Consider the following 17,786-nt stretch of genomic DNA (forward strand, 5'->3'; position numbering starts at 1 on the left):
TGCACATGTTGTGGGTTTTGTTGCGTTGAATCAGAACACCTTAACTCTCTCGTAACTAAATACAAAAGTTATGATTTTGTTGTCCTGTGAAGACTTCTAAAGACAAACACGCATTACATTTACAGCCAGAGAACAATTGCCTGAACCATGGTTTGTTATTAACATTTTGACTCCAAGAGCTGTGGGGTCAGCATTTGCATGCAGACATTCCTTCATAAAACATTTCTACCAGTTTCACAAAGAATTAAGAAAACATTGATACAAACAGCACTAGGTGCAAGCCTGCCACTGCAAACATAACAATATTAGCGTACTTACATTTCTCTCCCGTTGCCTGACATTTTAAATCCTCCAAAAGGACACTGTGAGGACATGGCGCTGTAGCAATTAACCCTGGTGCGGAAACAAGATCCATTGACAATGTTAATGTATTTAAAATCCAACGTCGTTCCTTTGCAAAATGCTACACTTTTAAAATGCACAACTTTCAACAACGTTTATTTGATGCTCCCAACTGTGGTATGAAACTAGTGGGAAGTATTAATAGAACGGTATGGAAAATAACTGGTGTTGTGCTATCCTGCCTGTTACAGAAGAGGCAAATGCAATCGCGTAGTAGATCATAGTGACCAGTGGTCGGAGTCTACGAAAAGAAGGAGTGGAAGTATGTTCCCTGCTAGCCTGCCCCCCCCCCCCCCCCCCCGCCATCCACAAACCCTAACATCACACCCCCTGCTACGTGCAATCCAAACCCCCAAGCAAGCACACCCGCTATTTTAGGGAATGTTCAGTGCACTGCACTGAAGTGCAAGCTTCAACTTCTACACTTTTATATTAAAACTAAATCATTCCGGAACCGTTTCTGTTTAAAATAAAAGTGTAGGAACAGTAGCACTTTTTTTAAAAAGTAGATTAGCACCGCTCCAAACCGCCCCCACCCACTTCCACCACTGATATCCAACTGTTTACCATGTTCTTGGCATGAGCACGGATGATAACATGTACTGTGGATTGCAAAGTTCACTTTGAGACACCCTGTGGGGGTTAATATAAGAAAGGAATCGGGTGTGAACCCCGTCCTCGTCACTCGAAAGGAGATTGCATCAATGATTTGCTACGTATTAATGGTTAACGACTGCCCAGGGCAAGAGTTAACCGCCCACAAAGTGGAGTGGTCCTTGGAGGACCGCTTACTCTCTGCCTCCGGCTTCTGGGATCTTCGGGAGTGCCAACAGCATTCTATTGAGGCCACTGCCTGCTCCCACAAAACCTGCTGTCACAAAGCAGCCCTGTAGTGCTTAATGGCAATGGTCTCTTGTGATTTCAAAGGCAACTATATGTATATATATATATATATATTTCAAAAAAGCACAAAACTACTAACTCCAGTCATAAGTTCTCAAGGACTGAGAGTATCGTAGCCGAAGAATGCCCAAGCACACTAGACCGACTTGGTGTAAAAAATAAATATTTAATGATTCTTTAACACCATGAGCATCAATATTAAAAAATTCTTACTTTCATTTTGTGCAGACCAGGTAAAAAGCACGATAAACACCTCACCGGGTGGAGTCCGCTCATAACAAACAGCCTGACGAAGCTCTTTGAACAGAGCAGAACGCGTGGCAAACTCCACCCGGTGAGGTGTTTATCATGCTTTTTACCTGGTCTCTGCCAGGATCCCTCAGAAATGTGTTGACATGGCTGGGCATGATGAGTAAGGTGCACCTTGATTCTCTGTGCACAGCTAGAAAAGGACGCACTCATTTAGGCATGCCTCCACTGAAACATGCCAATGGTTCCTCGCTCACTGGACTCGCCCCGGGGTTGCTTGTTTGCCCATGCAGAGGATACATGCTATGGCACTTCACGCAGAATTGTCTGCGGCGGAATCAATACTCATTTCCATATGGTTGGATCCGTTTTGTAATAACACAAGGAGGTTGAAGACATGTTGGAATGGATGGTACTTATAGGCATTCCCAGTGTTTTATCCATAACATTTTGGTGTGCATAACATAGGTACCAACTCAAGCCATGTACAGTAATGGATGGAACTGTCAAATGTATCTTAGTACACCTTTTGCAGTGTATTAATGTATTAAGGTTGAGATCCTGCAAGGTTTGACTAAACCATCAGGCCAAATAGTATAATACATTACACGTTACTATCGTCTAGTACCTTTTTACCATTACCTGCCAATAGCTGGAGGAAACCCATAGGATCAGACTATATGCTGGCAGTAAACTTTATCAAATAACTGAGCATGACCCATAAGATGCTAGAGAATAATTTGGTTTGACAAGTCACTGTCTCACTGCCTGCCTTTGAATTCCATTTCTTTGGCTGGAGATTTGTGCAATGGTAAAAGGCTAACCCTTAGGGGTTGCCCATGCAAATGGGTGGTCTAGAGGAGGAGCATATAGTCTCCACCACCACTCAGGTGATCAGATTGTGCAAAGATTTCTTACCCCAAGATTTGTGTAATCTATATTTATTTATTCATTTATGTATTTCTAAATTTGTATAGTGCACCTAAGCCTCAGGCATCTTGGCACATTTCTTAGCAGATAACAGAAAAAATGTAAAGAAAGACATTTGAAAAGGGGGCAAGTTAAGCAAGAAGCAAATATGCATATAGTGCAGGTTGTGTATACAGTACAATTACTTAAGCAGGTGGGTTTCCATAATACATTACTGTGCAAAGAGCCAGGTTTTCAGACCTTTTCTAAAGGTCCAGAATGAGGGTTCAGCCCTTAGGGATAATGGTAACGTGATCCAGAGTTTGGCGGCTACCACTGGGAAGCTGCTGCCTTCTGCTTTCTGTTTGAACATTGGGATGGATAATAAGTATACTTGGTTAGACAGTGTTGGTCTGGTAAATTGAGGTTTGGTGAATTTGTTCACCAGATATCTGGGAGCTGAGTTGCATAGGCATTTATGAGTCATGGAGAGAGTTTTGAAGGAGATACAATCTTTCACTGGCAGCCAGTGGACGTTCCGTCTTTAGTTAGCGATGTGGTTTTTCCTTGGGATATTGAGTGCCGCTCTTAGTGCATTATTTTGGATTACCTGTCGTTTTTAAGGTTGCTACAATTCGTGCCGCATACAGGGCATTGCAGTAGTCTAGCCTCAAGAAGATGATGGCTCTGGCCAGGGTAATGCAGGTATCAGGTGAGAGGAAAGGTCTGCAAGCGTAAATGAGTTTAGAGGTATAAGCTGCGGCAGAGACTTGTTTGGTGAGAGTGAAGGCAGAGTCAAGGTAAACGCGTAAAGTTTTCACTTCTTTAGATACTTTGATGGTGATATTGTCAATGGTGAAAGTTTGAACTGGTCATTTAGTTTGCTTAGTCTGTTTTGCGTGCCTATGAGGAGTAGCTCAGGTTTGTCATTGTTTAGGCAGAGGCCATGAGTTGCCATCCAAGCCTGAATAGTTTGGTAGATTTCGTTTAGGAGTTTTTCATCAGTGTCATGATTACCTCTGATAGGTATTAAGTTAGGGTGTCATCAGCATAGTTAGTATATGTGACACCCAAATCATCCTAGTGGATGGACAGTGGTTTTGTAAACATGTTGTAGAGTGTGGGGGAAACGCAGGATCCTTATGGGACACTGCAAGAGACTGGAGCAGACTCTGCTGTTGCTGAGGGGGAAAACACTCTCATAGTTCTATTGGAGAGGAAGGATTGTGTCCATTGTACAGCTTTGGAGGAAAAGTGAGCTGAAGATGAAAGATTTTCACAGAGTATATTGTGGTTGACAAAGTTGAAAGCCGCTGAGAGGTCTAATAAGACAAGGAGTGCTAGATTGCCATTATCTTTGATCTCGTCCATTCGAATTTTTAGATCGACAAAGGCTGATTCTGTTCCATGGCCAGGCCTGCAGCCTGACTGGCGGAGACCAAGAAGGTTATTATTGTCTAGGTAGTTTTGAGTTTGCAAGTAAGCTGCCCAGTCCAGTATTTTTAGCAGGAACAGTGCTGTGGTTATGGGGCGATAGTTGGTCAGGATGTTAGGATCTAGTGTTAGTTTTTTAAGCAATGGTAAGATCCATGCATCTTTAAGATTGGATGGGAAAGTGCAAGATTCGAATGAGGCTTTTATCAGCGATGTGATGAAGGGAGCAAGTTCAGTTACTGCCTCTTTGATCACTGTGGATGGACAGATATCACCTTGGCATCTGGTTGGTTGGAGACTCTTGGTGATTTTGGTTACTTCAGGTATGGACACAGGGGTGAAGTCAAACTGTTTGTTAGGTTTCACAGGAGTAACAGCGAACATCTGGGTGTGTTTGTTAGACCTTAAACAGCATTTGTCTGATTATAGTTTAGATTGTAATAGGGTAATTTTGTCAAAAAGTGATTTTTGGATATTTGTGCACTATGCAGTGCTTTTACTGCAAGATTCTTTTGGTGGTACTGGTGATTCTAATTCACGTAGGATGGTGTAGAGCTCTTTGGTTCCAGAGCTGGCTTTAGTTATTCTGTCATTGTAAGTCTCACTTTTGGTTAGGAGGATGGCTTCTTTGTAGTTTTCTGACACTATGGCAAAACACTCTTCGTCAGATATTGAAGTTTTCTTTTTCAAAGTGATCTCAGCTGTTCTTTTGGTATTGTGCATGGTTTTGAGGTTCATTTTGTGCCATGAGTTAAGGTGGCTAAGAGGTTTGGCTTTACGCATGCACAATGGAGCAACTTTGTCGATAGCCGCTAGAAGTGTTTGGGTGTATGTCTCAACCATAGGTGCTGGATCTGGGCTACAGTTATGTGGGTTATCTATGATAGGGTGCAAGAGTGGCAGTAATTTCTCAGCAGTGATATTTCATCTATGTCTGGTGAGAGAGGCTGGAGCAAGGGTGGACAATGTAGCTGTCGGGTGTTTTGTTGGGTGGAGAAGACTATGACATGATGTTCTGTCCAAGGTTGTGTTATGTTGGAGAGGACCTCAATATTACAATATAAATTGGTCAGCCAATTCAAGGTTCTGCCTTTGATATGGGTAGGGTTATTGATTCTATGCAGGAAGCCTAATGCTGTGATGGAATTGGCTAAGGCTAAGGCATTGTTGGAGAGGGGATTGTTGAGTCCTACGTTTAGGTCTCCCATCAGTATAATTTGAGAGCTAGGCTTAGTATTGCACATGAGGAGCTGTATGACATCTTCATCGAAGGTAGTTGTTGGACTTGGGGGTCTGTATATGAGGTGGAGAGATAGTTTAATGCGAGCTGACAGTGAAAGTTTGATAGAAAGGAGTTCCCCTGAAGGGAACGATTGTGTGGGTATTTCTCGTATTTTTAGTTGGTCTTTGGTGATGAAGGCTACGCCACCTCCCTTAACACCAGTTTTGTCTGTCCTGTATATAGTATAGTTGTTAGGTATGGCCAGGGAACGAACAGGCCCCGTGGCTGCATGCATTTCTGTAATCGCTAGGAAGTCTAGGTGTTCTGCTGTGATGAGGTCTTCGATGTCCAGGCATGGGCTAGGATTGATTTAGCATTAATGAGTGCTCCCTTGATAGTGGGTATTTCAGTATTTTGTTTAACTCTAGCCAGTAGAGCGTTTTGGGTGTTAGTCGTGTGGGTTGTGGAGTGGGCTTTGTTGGTGTCATTAGGAGGCATTGCTTATGTGGGTAGTTGCGGCAGAGATGTTGATGGAATTTCTGTAGCAAAGATTTTTACTAGTAAGTCAGGGTGGCTGCTAGGGGTAACCTTAGGGCAGCTGAATTGGTTCATGGGGCTGGTCTAATCCACGTGTGGTAGGGTGTGAATGTCACCAATGTTGTTCAGGTGAGGGGCTATATGTCTGGGGAGAATGCAGTACTGTGCTGACTTAGTTAGACGAGTGGCCGACTGATGTTGGGAGTTGGCGAATCTGGATCTTAGTCTGTTGTTCCAGTATGTCAGTAGACACGGTCGAGTAATATCTATGAGGGAAGGAGTCAGATAAGTCGGAGCGTTGCCTTGATTAAGGTTGGAGGCAATGTTGGGTTGTATATTGCTGGAGAGATTTGCATACTGTAAGGATGGTAGGAAGCGGGGTGGTTAGTACGGTATGCACCTCCGGTAGATGGGTAGTCCTATATAGTGTTGCTGCATGCATAGCCCATTAATTCTCGCACCACTACAGCCAGTCTGATTTTCATACTTTTGCATAGACTTTGTAAAAATGAAATAAAATCTTTAGGTGTGACCCCAGCCTTTTCAAAATTCTGATACACATGCATATATGGAAAATGCTTAAGAGGAGCTTCAGAAAAGGGAAAAAGCATAGAAATGGATGTGGCCGGGAATGGAGTTCATCTCTGTTTTGCACACGATATCTATGTACATTTATGAGCAAAGTCTCTTTGTGTGGCACTCCAAGTTATATAAGAGGGGAGATATTCTTTAATTGGAGGACCACTGGCTTCTCAGCTGACTAACCTGCCATGGTGGTTTGACATGCATAATACTCCGTAACAAATCAACGTTATCTTTTGTGTGCTATATTATGCATTTTTAGTGTAAATGTTCTTGGTGTCTGGCGGCACACACTAACTCTGTATATTACAGGGAGGACATACTTATGTTTAGTGCACAGGTTCTACATGTTACAATTACCTATGCTGCTGAAATTCCACATAATTATGAGGGTGTTGGCACATCAATTTCCATAGTAGCATTGCTTTTACGAGAGTAAATGTAAATGCAAAGTGGTATTATATGGCACCCTTCTGCCAATCATTGTGGCTTTGCTGTGCATGGCTGTGTAAGGAAGCGAGGCAGATGCAGAAACTTTTGGTGTTGATGGATGCATGTTGGAAGTACCTGGTTACCTGTGTTTCAATATGAAAATCTCAATTGTTTGTGGATGGCACCAACCGGGCAGGTTAGAAATATGGGTAGCCCGAGGATTATGAATTGCACAAATTAACATCATGGTTGTTTATAGAAGATGGATAGTGTCTGAATCTGTTAAGTACATTAGACTAAGAACAAGATTAAAAGTCTTAGGTTTTTCACCCTGCCCTTCAGTCATCAGTCATGCTACACTGCCATCTTCCCCCTACTTCATTTAAGCCTCAATAATAGTGGCAGGTGATATCTGCAGTATTTGTTCTAGCTATAAAGACAAGAGAGTGTGTTTATATATCATAACTGGGCTGGGCTCACCAGACTGCCAAATAATAATTGCAGTATAATAATTAGTATGTAAGTAATATACACTGTCATTTTTCCACATGCTTATTTCTTGGGATATGATGAAAGTCTGGCTGGCAGGATTTTAATTACTAACTAACGGAATTACCGCCATGCTGTGGTATTCTGAGTTTGGAGGTGAAGAGGATGATTTACGGACGAAATATAGTGCGAGGGAAAGCCTTCACTACACCTCTAAAAAGTGGTGGATTTACTGCAGCAGAATTACTTCTCACTGCAAATCTGCAAAAAAACACATGCAGTTCTATGGACTCCAAACATGAGAATGAACACTGCATTAGCACCACTCGCAATCCAGCTGTAAATCCACCGGACCGAGTGGCAGTAACAGTACATGAGTGTGGGGCTAATTCCACAGAACAGTCACAGAATTACCACCATACCCGTATGTTCTGTTTACTCCAGTGAGCATTTTTGGCCATATACGCCTAATAGTAAGGTCTAGCTGTATTGGAATGTTTGTCAGCTTCTGTAATAGAACACAATTGTATAACACTTATCAGCACAGATTTTTAAGCTGACAATTTGGCACAATTACATAAATAATTTTTAAAAAGTCATAATTTGATATAATAATTCCAACGGAAGTCCCACTCCCCAAATGCGTTTTTATTGTAAATGCTGAACAATAATATTATATGATTTTAAGAAATATTAGCACCCTGGTCAGTAGTGGCAGCCAATCAGTTCGTTTTAAACCTGGGCTATATCTCCATATACAAGACTGTGCTCCGAGCCAGCTGGACCCTGCCGAAACATGTCTCCATTCAGTGTTGTCAGTCTTCTCAACCACACGTATCTCTCCTGCTTCCCCTGCCACTCACGCTGCTCTCCAACCCCATTAAACTTACTTAAGGCTCATGGTCACTTCTCCAGCTCTACCTAAAGCAAAGCGCTACTCAAAGCGCCAGTTCCCCACCATAGCCTTCCATTGCAAGTTAAGAGGTGCAGCACTCATAGCTTCATCTTCTGTTTCTCTGGCAGCCATGTCTAAATGACCCATGTGCTTGAAGCATTTCTTTCTTTAACATTTAACTCACTATTAGTACATGCGCAATGATAACCCTTGTGGTGGTCTTCACCAGCCGGTAATTGTGCCAGGGCGTGGCGTTTAACCCCTCCTTTTTCTAAGTGAAATACCTTAGGCGCCGGGACACTACCACCCTGTGGAGTCCACAGCCCAGTGTGAATTTATGTTTAAGCAATCTCCTAAAGAGTTTTGAAACAATCCCAACTAGTTTTACACATCAACCATGAGCAAATTAATCTTACACAGAAGTGGTGCATATTCTGTCTTTAAAACACCTGTATAACCAACATTGGTATCGAAATTAAGAGTTGTGAATTGTTTTGCTTTTCTGAAGTGATTGTGTTATAGTTAGGAACATTCTAATTTAAAAGTCATCATCTGCTTGTATTGGATTTTGTCTGTGTACACTGCATTGTATGGACACAATGTGTGCATTCTCTCACTTCATAATTAGATCACAGGTTAGTATTAATTTACAGGCATATTATTTTACAGGCATTTACTGCTGCTTTTGTGGTGTAGCTTTTGGTGCAACCTGATGCAGGTGACTTTCTAAAGACAGGGTGTGTAGTCGGTATTCTGTGACGACAATGCTGCCACAGAGCTTGCACTGCAAGAGGTACATTTGCACTTAAAAAAAAAACGAAAACACTAAACTATATAAAATAGAGAGGGGGTACCTGCATTGCCTAAAACAGCAATAAATATGGAAATATTCCAGAGAAAATAAAATCTCAATACAAGGCGTGTTTTGATTACACTTTCATGTGGTCTTGCAGGTAAGTGTCTGCACTTGGAACATGACAACATGTGTAAAATCCTTATAGCCAAACACTTGAGCAGGTTTGCCGGCCTCAAAAACAACCAAACGAGGTAGCGTCCACCCTCTGAAGAAAGTGCGCCCAAACACATGTACCCTCTGCTTGTGCCCTGAAAAGCAACATATGACCACAATGAGGGAAAACAACCTCTCCATGATTGCAACCTATTACCACATCCTCAGCCTATGTAAATGACTCACTTGCCCTCTCATTGTTTCCCCACACCTCATGTGTGGCTTCAAATAGTACTCTATTTAATAAAGATGACTTAAAAAAGTACACAAACCATAGTAAGGTATTCACAAACATATATAAATCCTTATAGAAACATGTTAGGCAAAAAGGATACAATTATGGCATTATTCTCTCCCATCTTGAATGCAAATCAGCAGAAGGCAGGACATAGCTGTTTTGAAAATGTACTTTCATGACTTTAACAAAAGGTAATGTGTGAAAAGGTTACCTGTTTGTTTTTCAAAGTTTGACAAATACAGCTTTCTATATGGTGTGATACAAAAATTACATTCTACCAAAAATGTATGTTTTGGGGTGTTAAATTTGAACATCTGAAAATAATATAGTTAGTTTAAAACAGCTTTGTATGATATATTTTAAGTGGCTTGGAGGAGGGCATAGCTTTAAGCAGCTAACTAGTGGAGTGCGCTTTAAGAATATAAATGACCCTTTGCATTTCTTAACACCGAAACGTTAAGAATGTCTTGTCCAAAACAACGGTCTCTTAAACGGGCCTCCATTCGTAACTCGCTCACACTTTAAAAGCTCTGCTAGATGAATGAAAGTGACAAACTCTAATTATGGGTCCTGCAGCTTTTGCCGGGTTGCTTGAAGCTGGATATATTTGTCTTAAGAGCATCACAGATGCTTAGGAGGTGAAACCATAGCCTCACTCGGACCAACAGAAAAGTGTGAATCAGTCTGTAGGAAATGTAAGCACTGTGAATACTCAGCAGGGAGGAATCACACAATAAAGTACCACAACATTAGAAAAGGACATTTCTGGTGCAAGAAAAATGGATCAAAAGTGACCTAACCAGACACTCTGGCATAAAGAGTTTCAGCAGCCATAAACCAGGATTTGTATCATGTGTGCAAACAAGTTGAATCAAGTTCAAGTACAGCGAGTCATGTAGATCCAAGCAGTGAGCAGGCATAGAGTTGGTTCAAAGCGGTAGCACAGTGTAATTCAAGTATGGTGTTAGAGTGATGCAGTTCAGATGGCGCACCAGATTCGGTTTCAAAGATCAAGCCAGTTCGAGACGTGGTAATTGCTGGTTAGGGTCGGCACGTGACACTTCATCAGATTGAGAGGAGGCCCATTGATGGTTCAAAACTATGATCCTGATTTTCTGATGTGCAGTTTGATGAGGTGGCAACTCGATGCTGAGCCTGTTGGAATTGTTGGTAACCTCTGGTTTTGGATGATGAATGACGGGATGTTTCCAATGGTTTGAAACAAGGTCTGGTGATGATCAGCTGGTTCAAGCCAAACAGGTGACAGGCTAGGCTTGAGAAGATGCAGAATCAAATTGGTTTGAAGATGTGAGCAGCCGTAGTTTGAAGTAAAGAGACAGCCAGCAGCAGCCTGGGTGCATTCTGTTGGTTTGACAGCTGTTGAACGTGAATTTAAATTGATTTGAAGTGGTTTGTCAGTAAAGAACAGTGACCTTGGCTGTTTTGGCTCTATTTATTATTTTTATTTATTTATTTGGCCTTTGTGTGGCCCCTATAAACAAGTGTTTCAAGGGGACACGAGACAAAAAGGGGGCTGGGTGTCAGTGGCAAAAAATAACAGTAAAATGAAAAAACGGTGAATGGTCCTACTATGTCTTGTGACATTCGGACCGTGTAAGTGCAGTGGGAATAAGTGCAGGGGGGACGCAGTGGAAAGGCTGTAGTAAGGGAGAGGGGGATGTGCAGGAAGGAAGGGCCCCAGGGGCTGGGCAAAGTGCTGGCAGGAGCCCAAGAAAGGCAGGTGCAAGGGGAAACCAGGTGAGTAGGTCAGTTAGTGAGGGGACGGTGTCGACCAGAATCAGGTGGTCATTGAAGGGTGCCAGAGGGCAAGTGCTGATTGGGAATGCTGGGGTAGACTGGTCGAAGAGGACTTGGACCCAGTAAGAATCATAAGGGACCAGGCACCAGCCACAGTGGCAGGGCTACATTAGCATGGAAGGGGGAGAGGAAAGGAGGAGGAGATGAGAAACGTATTGAGAAGCTTTCTAAATTTAAGGAGAACTGGCTAGAGTTTGAGAGGGGCATGGAGGTCATTCCCCTCCATGCCCCTCTCAAACAAAGAGAGAGGCACCTGCTCAAGAAAGAGATCTACCCACCACTCTCTGCTTGGTGAAACGTATGAACAGCAGAGAGTTGGAGCTAGAGGACCAAAGGACTCTAATAGCGGGGTATTTGGGGAGAGAAAGTTGGAAGTAGCGGTGTCCCAGGCCCAAAAAGCCTTGTGTATGATGCAGAGGGTCTTTAATCTGATCCTTGCTGTCACCAGGAGCCAGTGGTGAGATTTTAGGGCTGGAGAGATGCAGTCCCTTGGCTTTAGTCCAATGATAAGTCTTGCATCCTTATTCTGGATTCTTTGAAGAGGGCGAAGGGAGGACAGAGGCAGATTGAGGAAGAGGATGTTGCAGCAGTCCAACCTAGAGACAACCAGAGCTCTGGAGACATTGTGCTTCTGGGGAAAGGTAAAAACATGTAGAATGCCTCTGAGGAGGTGGAGATGAAAGTTGGACTTCTTGGCAGGGTCTGTGATGTGAGGGGTAGAAGGAGAGAGATGAGTTGAAAATGGCCCCAAGAGTTATTGCTTTTCAAGAGTGTGAAGGGGAGAGATACACAAGGAGAGCAGCCAGAGAGTGGGATGGAAACTGGGAATAGACGTCCCAATGAGAAGGACATTGGTCTTAATGGCATTAAGACAGAGATCTTTAACAGAGCACCATGCCTGGATAGCAGACAGTCATCAGAGAAGGAAGAAGAGGTAGAAGAAAGAAGCTTAAAGGAGAGCTGTGTGTCATCAGCATAGCACTGGAAGTGAAGAGAGAAGGTGGAGATCAAGTGGGCTAAAGGGGCAAGGTAGATATCGAAGAGCCATGGTGATAGGATAGAGCCCTGAGGGATGCCACTGGTAGGGCATGAGGTGGAAGAGAGGAAAGGGCCCAGTTATACTTGGGAAGGTTGGTTAGAGAGGAAGGAGGCCAGCCAGGCCAAAGCCCAATCTGTGATGCTGAATGTTTCACAGATCTGATTATGAAGATGTTATCGTTGACAGTATCAAAGGCGGAGGAAAGATCAAGATGGATCAGAACAGTTGGAAGGTTGGAATCCAGATTTGAGAGCAGGTCATCATGGGTGTTCATGAGAGCAGTGTCCGTGCGTCTGGAGGCTCTAAAGCCAGACTGGTGGTCATGGAGACAGCCAGCATCTTCAGTGTGGTGGGTCAGTTGGGGGATGACCAACTTCTTCAGGAGTTTGCCCAGGAAGGGGGTGCTGGAGATAGGGCGATAGTGAGCCGGGCATGAAAGGCCTGCAATTAGCTTTTTTAAGAGCGGGTGCACAGGGGAGTGATTGAGGGGATGTGGGAAGAGTCAGTGGTGAAGGAATGGTTACAGAAGCCAGCCAACTCAGTGGCGAGAGAGGAGATGTTGTCCATGATAGTTCTGGAAGAGCAGGGGAGCACCTGTTTGGATGAGACTTTCCTAGAGCGGAGTACTTTAGAGACCGACCTCATTTGGTGCATGGGAGAGAAGGAGGAGAGTATTGGGGGAGGGAGAACATGGTCAAGGGAGGCAAGAGAGGAGGGTATGTTGTGGGGTAGAGTAGAGTGAGGAAAAAGTTAAGACTCAACTCTTCAATCTTGCATAAATTACCCTTCCTCTAGTTCCTCTGCTGATCCTGATTTGTATTTGTTTTGTGTGCACCCTGAGACCTACAGGTGTGTGGAGTATAACAATTAAAATAAATAAATAAATAAAGAAAGAAATAGGAGAGGATGTTCTGAGTTTTAGTGGAGAAGTGGGTGACCAGTGCAGTGCATAGGGCCTGGGAGGGGAGGGAAGAGGAGAGGAGGAGACAGCAGTAGGATTGACAAGTTCCTTGCAGATTTTGAAAAGCTCAGCCATGTTGTTGGTGGCCTCAGAGATGTGTGCTTCGACATGAGCCCTATTCTTAGAGTGGATGGAGAGTCGATATAGGCTTTGGAGCAGGCGACAGGCCAGTTTATCAGAGGATGTGCTTGAGGCCTGCCATTTCTGTTCAGCAGCTCTACATTTCAGAGTGGCAAAGTCAGAGTCATATCAATAGTTGCACTTGGAGGCAGGCTTCAGGCAGATCCTCATAACAGGGGCAAGGATGTCCAGCGTGTTTGAGATAGATTTATGGAGTTTAGCAGGTGCTGAGTTGGTTTGAGAGTCAATGGCATGAGTGGGAAGAGGGATAAAGGTGGTGGCAAATGCAGCAACTGGCACATGCTTCATCAGTGGGATGATGGAGAAGGAGGCTGGCAGTGCGGGCAGAGGCATCACCAGGGGGCCAGGGAGCTCCCAGTTGGAGAAGAGGAGAGAATGGTCGGACCAGGAGAGAGTAGTAGTTAGAGGGTTGGAGAGAGGGATGTCAGTGGAGATGAGCACATCCAGGATGTGTCAGGCAGTGTTGGTCAGACCAGTGGGAGGGATTGTGACAGAGAGAGAGTTGCAGAGGTCACGGAAGAGTACATTGGCGGTATCCAGAGAGTCAAGATGAATGTTAAAGTCCCCAAAGAAGAGATGTTTGGGGGAGGAGGACAGGAGAGAGGAGGGGAAGTCAGCCCATTCAGAGAGGAAAAGGGGTGTAGGTCCAGGGGCCTATAGATAGTGGCAAGAGTGACGGAGAGGGTGTGAGAAACACCCAGCCACAGACAAGGCCCTCAATGGAAGGTTAGGATTGTGTGGGAATGAAAGTGGCAGGGACCCATTCAGGGAAGATCATGGCCACCCCACCCCCAGACTGGGTACGCCTAGGATTGGAGATTATCTTGTAGCCATCAGGGATACGAGTGTTGAAAGCAGTGAGAGAGCTGGCCTTGAACCACGTCTCAGTGAGAGCCAGAACATCAAGGTCTAGATTTTCGAGGAGGTGCTGTGAGTCCCAATCCTGGGGCTCAGTGTCAAGATACATCCTTGTTATCATTTCACCCAACATTGGAAGACTGGATCCTTCACCTCCAATGAGGTCTCAGGAACCAATGTGGTTTGCAGATGTGCTGGTTTGTACCTCACTGGCAGAGGACTTTGGAAAGATCAACTCTCCCAAATAAGGTCCAAATGAATTCTTCTTTATGTCTGCCTTGTCCAAAAGTGAATCAAAGAAGGAGTGGGAGGCAAATGTTCACAGGTGATTGGACAGAAGCAAGCCTGATTTAAGGAGTCTATTCCCTGTGCTTGTGACCTGTGGGCTTTTTCTGTTTGTATCATACATAAAGTGCTCTTTGCTAAAGGAAGTGAAGAAGACAGGAAAGAAAGATAGGCACAGAGAAAAAACAACATGGTACAATCCTTCCACACTTGTGCTGAGCCCACTCTGGCTGCACTAACTCAGTTCCATAGTATCAAAGGCCCATTGGTTTACAACACCCTGGTGTGATTCTAGTCCTTTTGAAGAGGGTGAGCCCTTGATACCTGTTTCCCAGGGCAGCTCCTTCTGGGGGGCTATCCTGCTGGAGAGTGGTATTACCTGACCTCGCAAAGGATCAAAAGAGAGGCACAGTCTTTAAGTCTCTTGCCTTACTGGCTTGCAGGGACAGACTGTCTGACCAGAAACACACAATCCTTCCACAGCTGGCCTGGGCTCACGGGGTTGACACATGTATGATACAAATCAGATGTAGCTGTCTATAATTATGTGAATTACTATCCACCATATCCTAGACTCAGGAATGGCTTTATGTTTAAAGATGCAACTGCAACCAGAATAGTAATTCCTCATAACTATATGGTTTTGAAACAGAGGGACAGCCTATAAATGCAACCTTTGGCCTGAAGTGACTTAGCTGTCACAGCAACAGTCAAATGTGCACCTGAAACCTCTGAAACTCCTCTCTGCCACTGGAGCACAGGTGCTGAAGATCAGGGGACTGATACAGGAGGACGCATTTGTTACTATGATTTTGGAATGCAATTTAGGGAATTACCTGCATCAACTTCTGCCATTCCTCTTCAAAATGCCTATGAAAGTTATCTTCTCCCATAAGAACTCCAACCACATGCTGAGTGTTAAACTGCCATTCTCACCATCATGGATGACATTCACACCATCATGGATACATTGAGCTTTCCTATGTCCATCCTCGTACTCATGCTTTCTAACAGAGAATCAAATTAGTAAATGCTGTTTTCAAAGCATAATTTACAGGCTGTGTTTACTTTACTATGACCCCCCTAGAATGTACAGGCATGGCAGCAGAGCTCCCCTTCAGGGTTTGAAGAAGGATGCCAGTCCCGGAGGGGATTTAACATTGCCAGGCAGTAACACTGGCTATCTCCTGGGGGCATGTACTACAGACTACACAATGGTAGAAGCAACTGAACTGTGCACACTGGCAGGGGCATGCCCCCATCCATGGAACACACCACTCAACTCCATCTGGGAGTTTTGACCTTAATCGCCTGAAGACGTGCCCCATGCAAATGTACTGCACCCACTTCCAATGCATCCATTGCATTCCATGTGGGTATCTCAGTGGCATCAGAGAATTGGGAGACATTGGGCCTCATTACACGGATGGCGGTAATGGTTAACGGTCACCGTTAACCATTACCGCCGTACTACGAGGTCCCTTAGCGGGTTGGTGCTTTATCGCCTGCTTTTTGCAGGCGTTAAAAACCAACCCGCTAAGGGACCTTGGTGCTAATTACGGCACCGCAAAATTGCGGTGCCGTAATTAGCACCTTCCCCATTCCCATTATGCCCTATGGGGCAAAAATGGGAATGGGGAAGGGCACTGGTGGAAGGGGGAATTACCGCCCCGCCAACCTTGGAATGGGGCGGTAATTCCCCTTTCCACCAAGGCGGTGCCGGTATTTTACCGGCATGGACCAAGGTGCTAATAGCACCTTGGTCCATGTGCTAATACCGCCATCCGTGTAATGAGGCCCATTGTCCAGAAACTTCAAGCTGTTCATATTTTGGAAAATGTATTGGAGAGTCACAGTAGGTCACACCAAGACATTCCTTGATTTGAAGTGCTCCCCCATGATGCAGCCTGCTGATAGGACGGTGGCATAAAGGGTTCTTCCATAGCAGCAACCCATGACCCCCTTCTACGCCGGTGTTTCATTTTCTCTGAGACCGCCAGTGAATTGAAGGGACCGAATGAAACGGTAGAGAGTAAGGCAGGTCGTAGGACCTGTTTTACCGTTTTATCAGGTGAAGAGGGATAATGCCGGTAATCCTGCTCTGTCCCGGTGTCAAGCAATACTGATTGCCCTTTCTTGTGGTGTTTCTTATACAATATGCGCACTATTATTCTGAACAATAGCCTGACACTGAAACTACAACAGCGAATGACAGCACTGCACGATAAGAGAAGTTCTAAAAATCTTACACTAAAACACATGAATAAAAGAATGCACAGTACCTTTTCAACATGTGCCAATTTTTCTTTCATTTCTATCAATCATCAGTGTCATTGTCTGAGCTGCGTATAAACATAGACCTCAACTGCACTTATAAAGCTGTACAATGGGTTAAACATCCTTGATCAGCTGGATGGGGTCCACCATTAACTAAGCAAATATGACCAAGCTTAGTTTAACGTCGCAGTCCTTTCGTGTTTTGCTGCCAGAATCTTATCTTGTGTAATCTGAACAGGGATTGAGTCAGATGTCTCGTATTACATGCAATTAGTTTCAATGCATGCAATACAAGGCAGGCTGTTTATGAAAGGAAAGGGACGGCAACGGTGTTTGTGGCGAGCATAGCATTGCTTGCATAGTGTGCAAGAAGTAGCTAATATTGTGCATGTTTAGAACATGCATTCTGTTGAAATATTAACTGATGGTGTAGTAAACTAGACCCCATGCAAGGATTAGTTTCTGCTACTGTAAATTACAAAGCTCTTACGGTGTCTTTCCTGAATACCTTCCACACAGAAATCAACATTACCCTGGACACACTTTCCCCAACCTATCACTAGAGGAATGAACACAGAGTGGAAATTGACCAAGAAATGTCTCAAAAGTCCTGGTGGAGTTAAAAAGGGAAGAAAGAAAGCTAGAACGAACTTGGATTCCATATAACCTAGAAAGTGGTCTACAAAGTCCTTGCTGCATGCCACAGAGACCATCTGGTGAAAGAAGAAGACAGGATACGCAAATCACCCAATAATACAGCAGAACCGACTAACCCTTCACTTTAACGCGAACACTGGTAAACTACATCCCCACTAGTTCAGCGATAAGGTTAAAGCTATGAAACTCAACATCACACACATAAGGGAACTCATGTGTTTGGAGAGCAGCCAATGTAATCGTCTTTCTTACATTAGGGTAGGAAATCTCTGAAAACTGGTGAAGAGCATAAAAACATCTACTCTGCTTCCTTTGGCTGGCCTTGCCCAGTCTGCTTAAGCAATGCTGCTTGTTGCTGGACTTACCACTTAATGCAACTCCTTACCAGAGTCAGGAATCAGACCACCACGATTAAAAATGCCAACATCACACACCTCCTAATAGCCAAT

General features: G+C 44.1%; 1 protein-coding gene across 1 annotated transcript in view; it reads right to left on the bottom strand.

Moving 5' to 3' along the window:
• The window catches only part of ALDH1A1 (aldehyde dehydrogenase 1 family member A1), a 653,703-nt gene that overhangs the window by 35,115 nt on the left and 600,802 nt on the right, over positions 1-17,786 (bottom strand). Inside the window, exon 13 of the mRNA XM_069625815.1 lies at positions 319-393. Coding sequence (XP_069481916.1) covers positions 319-393 — 75 coding nt within the window. The remainder of the gene's footprint in view (positions 1-318; positions 394-17,786) is intronic.

This window comes from Ambystoma mexicanum, chromosome 6p (assembly GCF_040938575.1).
Source record: "Ambystoma mexicanum isolate Mex_15411 chromosome 6p, UKY_AmexF1_1, whole genome shotgun sequence".
Taxonomy (NCBI): domain Eukaryota; kingdom Metazoa; phylum Chordata; class Amphibia; order Caudata; family Ambystomatidae; genus Ambystoma; species Ambystoma mexicanum.